This window comes from Salvelinus namaycush, chromosome 4, assembly GCF_016432855.1.
Source record: "Salvelinus namaycush isolate Seneca chromosome 4, SaNama_1.0, whole genome shotgun sequence".
Taxonomy (NCBI): Eukaryota; Metazoa; Chordata; class Actinopteri; order Salmoniformes; family Salmonidae; genus Salvelinus; species Salvelinus namaycush.
In genome coordinates this window covers 52,309,077-52,318,840 of record NC_052310.1, presented here as the reverse complement: position 1 = coordinate 52,318,840, position 9,764 = coordinate 52,309,077, and the positions used below count along the sequence as shown (strand labels likewise).

At 44.8% G+C, this 9,764-nt stretch overlaps 1 protein-coding gene across 1 annotated transcript in view; it reads left to right on the top strand.

Moving 5' to 3' along the window:
* Nucleotides 1-830: 830 nt before the first annotated feature.
* Nucleotides 831-9,764, top strand: part of LOC120046604 (spectrin beta chain, non-erythrocytic 1-like) — a 78,708-nt gene continuing 69,774 nt past the window's right edge. Inside the window, exon 1 of the mRNA XM_038991976.1 lies at nt 831-1,389. Within this exon, the coding sequence (XP_038847904.1) occupies nt 1,185-1,389 (205 nt within the window). The 5' untranslated portion in view covers nt 831-1,184. The remainder of the gene's footprint in view (nt 1,390-9,764) is intronic.

Here is a 9,764-nt window from a genome sequence, read left to right as displayed (position 1 = left end):
CATAAAATGCCTGGAATTTAAGAAAGACCAGCTTTGAAATGGTGTAAAAGGGGGGCTTTCCGGCAAAGGGTTTTCAGATGGGTGGGAATATTGTGCTGTTGGACTAGTCTAACTATTGTAAATGTTTTAAGAGTGCTTTCTTGTCAGGAAAAATGGAGTAAATGGGGATTCATTGTTTTTCTGATAAATAAAAGGCTTATTTTGTGCTCTATCTAATAACCCCTCGCTTCAAGCGGTGGGTCAGGTGGACTACATGGCTAAATAATGAAGAGGAGAGGAAAGGAGAGAAGACTGGGGAGACCTGCCTGCACTTTGGGTCCGGTTCACTGTCTAGGATATTATTACACAGAGCTCACTATGAGAGCTCCTTATTCTTCTGGCTTTGTCTGGCCATTCAAAAGCCAGTGCATTTTTGTAAGGCCCACACACTAATGTGAAGCGGTGAGGGTGGGGGGGCTAGCAGTGAACTCTAACAGGACGTGCTGGTATTACACAGTCAGGAAGTTCGTTTTTTGTGTGCATGAGCCTGTCTACACATCAGTGAAATATTAGGGGATGTTTTGTCTCTTAAAATAACAAATGTAGTTAGAAATGGGGAAGGTCATGGCCAAGTCTCCCCCTCCCCCTTTCTATTTCCATTTGGTACAGCCCACCACTCCCCTCTGCTCCTCCCTCCCACTCCCCTTTTTGGTAATGAGGCTGTGACATCACCACTGAACACAAGGACTGTGAGTGGCTGCTGAAGGAATTCCAGGTTGCTGGCTCCTCCCCCCTCCCCCCTCCCTAAGGTTTGTAAAAGGTGTGCAGTGTTTGAGCAGCCCTCCGCTCATTGCAGGAGTACAGAGTCCAGCGTGCTTTCTCTGCTTCCCTCTCTCCATGTGGCTTTTACCATATTGGAACGCAGCACTTTATCGTTCTCACTGTGCGTGTTAGTGTCAGCAAGCTGCTTGTGCTGTGTGAATATGGGTGGATGATAGAGGAGGGAGGACAGAAGACTGAGACGAGTATGATGCTGCGGTGCTGCTGAGCCAGCATTTCACTTCGGGGCTAACTGCTGCACGATCACCCAGAGAGGGACTCTCCCAGCTAACCTCTTACAGGGACCACCACTGGACATTCTTTTTTAGAAGGAGGGGGACCAGTGAACCCTTCTTCTCTCCAGCCCTTTATTTTCTACTGGACTGATGGAGCTACAGAGGGCAACCAGCATGCCTGGCCCCTTGTCCCCAGGGCCTATTTTTCCAGGGTCCCACTCCCCAGGGCCCCTGTCCCCTTCCTCTGGGCCCGGCCCCTCTCTTGCCTCCAGCCCCGGCCCTGATCCGGGCTACTCTGCTAAACAGGCTGCCTTCAACTACAACCAGCTCGAAGGCCGTTTTAAGCAGCTGCAAGGTAAGATAAGTAGGGAGGAAGGCAGAGCAGAGCCCAGGGCTTTGTTTACCAGCGTTGCTATGCACGCTAAAGCTAGTCGATGATAGCTGACAATCGGGAAGTGTCTGTAGTTTCCGGTTCATAAAGACATATGATTTCATGGTGTCGGGAAGCAGTTGTGAATCTCAGGATGCCTGGGGATGTAAGGTTTCCCGTCTTTGTTTTGCATTGTCTGTCAGTGATAGGAGAGGGTCGCAGCATCCTCTAATTCCTACGAGGGAGAGGGCTGGGGGATCATGAGGCAATGACATCCATCACCTAATGAAATATTGATGAGGTAGTGCAGGGTGGGAAAAGAGGAAGACTGGATATCAGCTACACGTGTACAGAGACACTTTTTTAGGGAGACAATGGGGTAAAAGGAAAGAGACATTTTAAAATGTGCCTTTCAGACCAGACAGCATGGCTGCAGCTGACTGGCTGTTCCAAGACGACAATAGCAGGAGAAGAGAAGTGGGAGGGGCGGTGTTCTCCTGTGTTGCTTTGTAAGCAGCATGGTGCTAGAGGAGGAGAGCCCTGGCATTGCTCCTTGTTAGACGGTGTGTTGTGGAGTTGTTAACCAGACAGGAGGAGTCTCACGTTGTCTTGTTTCGCAGCACATTAGAGGATGAAAGAGGGCTGTGATGGAGCACGCTCCACTGAGCATGCGCCGAACAGAGGGAAGAGCATTTGAGCCCCTCTATCTGTCCCGTGCAGTCTGCCTGCATTCCACAGCCCTGCCTGCTCATTGAAGTGTGTGTATGTTTGGGTCTGTCAGTGCTGCTCTCGTTCCCTTTCTCATGGGCAAAACCTAAAGAAAAAACACGACTCCTCATCTTAGCTGAGACAGAAGTCATGTCTCACTCTACGTTACAAACAAAGCCTTGTATGGCCTCCGATCATTTGTTGACATCTGTTATTTCTGTGGGCAAGATGCTGTTTATTGACTGGGATCCTGTGAGGGTTGGTTGTTGTCTTGTGCTCAGAGCTGTGAAATACAAGGAAGTCACAACTGGAGCACGAGGGCTGAGTTGAAGCAGGGGGCACACAATCTCATGCAAACAGCATTATACAGTACGTGTACACACAGACAGGTACATCATCGCAGGCGCCAGGAATGAATGAGTGTGTTGACTTATGATATTGAGATATTGCGATACTTTATTAGCTTGTATAATGAAATATCTTTGAGATGAGGTATTAGTGAATGATACGTTTTCCTGGCAGTCTCCTCTGTGGTTTCATTAGCATGCTAGTGTCAGAGAGGCCTCTGAACCTCTTCAGACACCCTATGGAACCCATGACTCCAGAGGCGTCTCTGTTATCGTTACTCATTGTGTATTTATTCCTCATGTTACTATTTTTCTATTATTTCTCTATTTTTCTCTCTGTATTGTTGGGAAGGGTCCGTAAACAGTTCGCCTGATGTTTACGAAGTATGTGACGAATAATTTGTTACGAGCCAATGTCACTGTGAGACTGACTGAGTCTCCCCTGATTTAATATGAATCACTGCAGCCACTCCACACAGAGACATGGGACAGGGAGGGATACCGCCCAAGTATTGTGGCATCGCTGAGATAACGTAGTGTTGAAACGTGGCAGATTGGTCTGTCGCTTATTGGTCTTCTGCATTAGCTTTCTCTGTACAGAGAAGTGTGCCAGAGAAAGGTGCTGACCCAATGAACTATTGTCCCATTCAGCTACATATTTCTGTCTGGGACCAGCATGGAGAACACTAGCTTATGATAAGCTCTCTGTGTGCACCCACTTTGGTGTTTAGTACTGGACATGAAGGCACTGATAAATTCACAGACAATTCCAATCTTTGTTGTTTTGGGTCTGGTTTCTGAGGCCAGTCCATTTGGCTATGGGTCAGCTCTAGCGCCTAACTGTTGCTTGGTGCAAGACAGTTATCAGCCTGGTAAGACCACTGACAGACTCTTCCTGTACTGCCCCTGTGTGCTGTAGGGGCCACGATGAATGAATAAACAACTCTTCTAAAATAGACAGGGTGAAAGAGGAAGGGAGTTGGCATCTTTATGAAAGGGCCAGTCATTGCTGCATTCCCAGTGCAATTCAATCAATGACTCAGTGGAAAACCATACCTGTTGTGCTGCTTTGATTGTACTGTATATCGAATAGTTGCAGAGGGAAGAGGAGGCTCTTGGTTCCAAGTCTGGCTGAATGTGTTTTTGATTTGTGCCGCAATGATACTATAATGAAAAACAGAATATCTGTCAAGTGACGTGTGTTTAACTGGTGGTAGTACATCTTTCACAGGTGGTAGTATGTCTTCAGACTTCACACCACATTATATGTCCATCTGGGTGGATGTGTAGGGTTGGAATGTCTGGGAGGCCATAGTGACACAGTTCTTTATGCTCCCTGGACTCGAGATGGTGTAACATGAGCTCGGTGGAAAGTGTAAATCTTGCGTTTCCTGGAGCTGTGCTGAAGGTTAAGGAGGGCCAGAGAAAGAGCTAGAGGGAAAGAGGGGGAGACTATACCAACCTGATGAAATGGGCAGTCCTTGTGTCTGGTCTCCCACCAGCCTTGGTATGATTGATTGGTCAGAGAATAGGAGGACTCCGATCTTTGGCACTCTTATAACTTCATTTAAAAATGGCCACCAGCACATCCATAAATGACCTAGACCATTACAGCGATGATGGAGGCCCTGGTTAGCAAACATGAGGTAGAAGAAAATCACATGTGGTAAAAAGAAAAACACTATGCTGTGATGCTTGCATTGAATTCTTTCCTCATCTTTCTATCCATCATATGACCTCAGAAGTCTATCTGGCAATGAAAGTACTGGCACTAGGGGAGATGTGTGGATAGTGATGTCTTCTGGGAGGGAAGAAAGACATAAAATGCTCTAAAGGGCTGTAGACTGTATGGATATCAAACATAATGTCACCATATGGGTGTGATGGAGACATAGCCACACAGTTCAGGCCATCAGGTTCAGGTTGGCGTAGCTACAGTGTGCAGGCCTACATGTGCAGGTTGGCATAGCTACACAGTACAGGCCAACATGTTTAGTTTAGGTATAGGTATCAGATAAATGTAGCCTACCTGTGTAGTTTTGGTTGGCCAATGGTGCAGTTTTAGACTCCCTCCTCTTGTCCGCAGAGACAAACTTGAGCTATTTTAAAGCTAGTTTCCTGCAATTGTACACATTTTGTCTTGGGGCTGAGAAAAAAATTGAAGTTTCAAAGCTAATGTCCTGCAATTCTACACATTTTGACATGGGGGGAGAACATTTTACAGTTTTAAAGCTAGTTTCCTACAATTATTATTTTTTTAAATGTAATGAAGTCGAGATAAGAATTGCAATTTCAAAGCTAATTTTCTGCAATTCTACACATTTTGCCATGGCTTATGCCATGTTCTTACGTTATCTGAGTGACTCAAACATTGGAATTTTAAATTCTCAGTTTTTATTTTTGGTTATTGTTGCTCCATTATATTTCGACATCCTTTATATCTAGTTTTAGTGGTTTAAGTTTACACTGAAAATGTTTTACCATCCCGATTTTATTTTTATTTTTGTAATATTTTTTTTTTTGCAGTGGTGGCCACAATTTAGCTAAATGCACATAGGGGAAACATTGCCTCTGTTCCGCTCTTGGCTCCAATTCACAACTCTCTGATTGGAGAAAGTCCACAGGGTGAGACACTTGTTGAAATGAGTGATAGGCCATGTCTGCCTTGTAGGAAACTGACTTTACACCCCTTGAGCCACGCTGCATGGAACCCCCTAAAACCCATCAGGGGCCTCCGGATCCCTCTGACAATGGAGATTGTATCAGCCTATCAACTCCAGGCCAATGCAGTGTGGCCCAGACTGTTATGAATGGGAGTGGAGTGACAGAGACTTGGAATGCTGAGATGACAGGCAGCCTCTTTCATCCAGCTATCAAGGGGGAAAATGACCCAGGCAGCAGAAAATAAGCCAAGCAGATTGGGATAGTATCAGTATTGTCAAATGTAATTGGTTGTGAAAGGCATGCTTGGCCCTGAGTGTGTTTTGGAGCGGATGGGTATGGACAGTGGGGTGTCCCGGTTCCCAGTTTAAATGTGCTCGTTTTCAGATGTTGCCCGTGTACATTCTCACACTCTCTCTGAGGTTTCAAAATTAACTCTGTGTCTTTGCATAACTTATAGTTTCTTTGGTTATTTTCACCAATACTACATTCAATTTGACATTGTGAAATGTAAATGAACTTGCAACGGTACATTGTGTGTTACATTTTCTTGTTCATTCTGCTAACAAGAAGATTTTACAGTAAAACACTGAAAGTGGTCAGCATTTGTTAAGATAAAGCATTGCCAGGAGATTAATAGTAGGTACACACTGGGCTTGCCTGTTCTCTTACAGGGCGGTCAGAGAACAAACAGACTGTTTGATTTTCTTCCTTCAAAACAAAGGTCGGCTTCAACAATCAACTGAAATGTCGCTACATGTGCAGGTCACCTCTTTCAGATCGCAACAGTTGGCCAGTCAAGGGTAAACCTCTACTCCAGCAGAGCAGAGAGAGGCAGGCTGATCAGCTGAGTAGCCCTGGTAGGCAAAGGCAGATTTGTTACAGCCATAGAAGATGTTTGTCTCAACATGACGTTCTGTATCAAGAACCTTGGCGTTTAGTGTTGTGAGGAAAATAAACTAATTTAGTAGTGTTGAGTCTTGGTACATGTGTAGGCAAGGTATCCACACTATCAGTACAGGGAACGTCATGGTAAGTACTGGGGCGTGAGCCCACATTCCACCCTGGTGAAAGGCACAGAAGCATGGGATTTGGGTCCGGATGCTTTGGGAATGTGAGTTTAGATATGTTATACGATCCAGGTCAAATGGCCCAAAGCCCTGTTTGTGTTAGTCTTCATAACAGTCATGCGAGAGTGAACAGAGTTAGGCTAAAGCCAACCAGGCTGGTCTGTCTTTGTCTGTCCGCATGTCTCCCCAATACGCTACAGGGTGTGGCTGGAAGAGAGAGAGCGTCAGTTGCATGTGTGTCTGACATAAGAGGGTCTCAGAAAGCTTCTAGTTTTCGAAGCACATCACCAACCTTCCACCCTCTATCTACCCCACCCTTTCCCCCTCTCTCTTCTCCCCCTTCTCTTATTAAAGACAGATGTTTGATATAATGAGCTTTTCTATCTCCAGGCTTGTGGGCTCTACCCCTCCTAGAATAGCACCTACACACCAACCCTTATGTCACAGCCTTGGCCTCTGTATAAGGGGAAACATGGTTTCTTGTAAGACTTCATTTCATACCTGGGTTATGTTTATTATCAGTAATACTGCCAATAAATTGAGTGGACCTTTTTAGTGGAAGTCCATAGCATTAGGTTGTAAGTCAGAATGAGCTCCAGTTCCAATATGTGAAACCTATCGACCTAATGTAATATCCAAAGCAGCAGACTGAACTATATATATACTGTTTTTGTTCACTGTAAAAGGTGATATAGATCAGGTCTTAAAAGCCTCTTGGTCCTTCCTAAAGAGGTTGAGATGAGGACCGAAAGCTTCTCTTTAACGCTCAGTGAATTTGTTTGCTTTGGAGTTTCTTCTCTATGCCTAAAGCAACAGAGAGAATGACTAGCATGTGCCCTGCACCTCTCCTCTCCCTCCTACTCTCCATATGACTTCATGACTCCGCTGTGGTTGACTCTGCCTGCCATCTCCTCACTACACCAAGGCTGATTCGTTAAACAGAATAACAGCTCCAATATCTCCTGAACAGCTCATGTTCCACATGATTGCAGGATTTCAGAGCTTCTTAAAACACAAGAATGGAAAAAGTTGACATATCTGAGCTATTATGTAGCAGTTTAAATATTTTGGTTCTGTTCAGAACGTTAGCTTGTTGCGCTTGAAGTTTGATTCATTCATTGCGCGTAGTATTTATTGTCACACTGAGGATTGCGCCGGATTCCCTGTGAACAGCGTCATGTTTTTATTTTATTTTACTACGTCAGAAGGCTTGTCTTACTCTTAGCGACTACCTAGTATACAGTCTTCTGTGTGACTGTGTTTGATCAAACACATACAGGTCACTGCCAAAATAAGGGAACCCCCAATATAAAGTGTCTTAATAGGGCGTTGGGCCGCCAAAATAAGGGAACCCCCAATATAAAGTGTCTTAATAGGGCGTTGGGCCACCAGAACAGCTTCAATGCACCTTGGCATAGATTCTACAAGTGTCTGGAACTCTATTGGAGGGATGCGACACCATTCTTCCACGAGAAATTACATAATTTGGTATTTTGTTGATTGTGGTAGAAAATACTGTCTCATGCGCCGGTCTAGAATCTCCCATAAGCGTTCAATTGGGTTGAGATCTGGTGAATGAGACAAACACGCTCCCTTTAGATCCCCTAACCTCCTTTGAGACCCCTCTTTCTAAGTCACTGAGATCTCTTCAAGCCATGGTAGCCAAAATAATGGGCAACTGAGCATTTTTATTCGTGACCTCACCTCTTATGGGATGTTAATTACTTAATTGTCTCAAGAACCACACCTGTGTGGAGGCACCTGCTTTCAATATACTTTGTATACCTCATTTACTCAAGTGTTTCCTTTATTTTGGCAGTTACCTGTAGCTTTAGATACAAAAATGGACAGTAATGTGTGCACTTAAGCAAATCGTGTACTCTTTGTGCTCTCAGATAGTCATATCTGTAACTGTAGGTTCTTCTCTGAATGAGTGAGTGAATAGTCATCTCTAGAAACAGGCTGCAAAAATTATGAACAAAGTTCACATTCACAGATGTGGTTATGGAAGATTATACAGGAAACACATCATACAGTTTCATTTTTCAACTGGGTTTCCGAGTGTATGACTTGAGTAATAAACTAACATGAATGATATCTCCCTTGTGAGGCCACACAGCTGTAGCTCTCTCTCTCTCTAACTCTCCCCTTGGCTCTGTACTAATACAATGAAGGGAAACATACTGCTCGACCAGCCTTGACATAACCCGATAGGAAAATGTTTTCTGGGTTTTTATTTTTTTGGTGGGTGTTTTTATGTCCCTGTTCAGTAAATTAGGGTACTGTTGAGGTGCCTGTCTGTTCGACACAGTGTGCCAGCTATCATGTGTGGGCCCATAAGAAAGGGCACTGACACTGTGGCAGCCATTTTCCTCCTTGTTTGTCCTTCAACCGCTCTCTCCCTCTCTCGCAGGTATTGGGTGTGCACCTTGCACTGAGCAGGAAGTTGAGAAATTACAGATTTATAAGTGAAACAATGTGGCCTACATTAGAGGGAGGCAGGGTGGAAACATTTGGGAGGACAACCCCAGGGGTGAGTGGTTGTATACTTGGTGTGAATGCAGGGGCACACAGCTGTGTCCTGACTGGAGAGTGAAGTGATGTGTAAATCTGCGCTCCCTGGACAAGCAGGGTTGTGTATACATACAGATCATCTGTCTGTGTATGCTTTAGCTGGAGTCATCTGAAGCCTTTCATCCATCTTGTGTCATTTGCACAGCTATCTTCAACAGGACAGTGCCACACAGAATTCCCAATTGTACATGCAGTTTTTCCACACACATACTGTACAGTACATGTAGACTTTGTGTTGGTAGCTGAACAGTTGTATGACCTGCAGTCCACATCTCTTTCAATTACCGCCCCAGCCACCATAGGATGAGGCAACTGTGAATGACATCAGCCACCAAAGGCCTCAGCCAGAATTTAATTTTGTTGAATGTCTCACCGTATCGTAATGTTTATTTTGGTGCATGGTATTTGTGTGTTTTTGGTGAATTGTCTCCAGGAAAAAGTCCAAATTCCTCCCAACCAGATGTAGACAAAATTAAACTGCAGTTTGCTAACAACAATCTGGGACATGTGGCATTGGGGTGCTGCGCCACAACCAGCGTGAAGTTGTTAGGCTGCTGCTAGCCTGAGTTACCGTCACTGCTACCTCTTTATTCCTCTGTTCATCCTTTCACCCTTCCCTCTCTCCATCATCCCTCTCTCACTCTGGATCTCAGCTGAATGGGGCACAAATAGGCTATAGTTCTCTTTGCCTCAGGATTAAGGTGTTAACACACCTAGAGAAAGAGTTAATTCTAGGATACAGATGCTGATTTTGCCAGCTCATTTCAAAGGCAATGGAATCACTTTTCAGAAAAGGTCATAAAGGGACATTACATCGGGCTGTAGTAGCCTACAGACTGTTGTTATATGAAACAATGCAGTGTTGATTAGCTCTGTATTCTGGTGAGTAAGACACAATGTGACAGTGTTTTCCTGTGACTTGGTTAGCCGGCGGTCACCGATGGCCTGGCTGTCCCCAAATACACAGCTGCAGAGAGCTGCCCTTGGCGTCAGTATCATT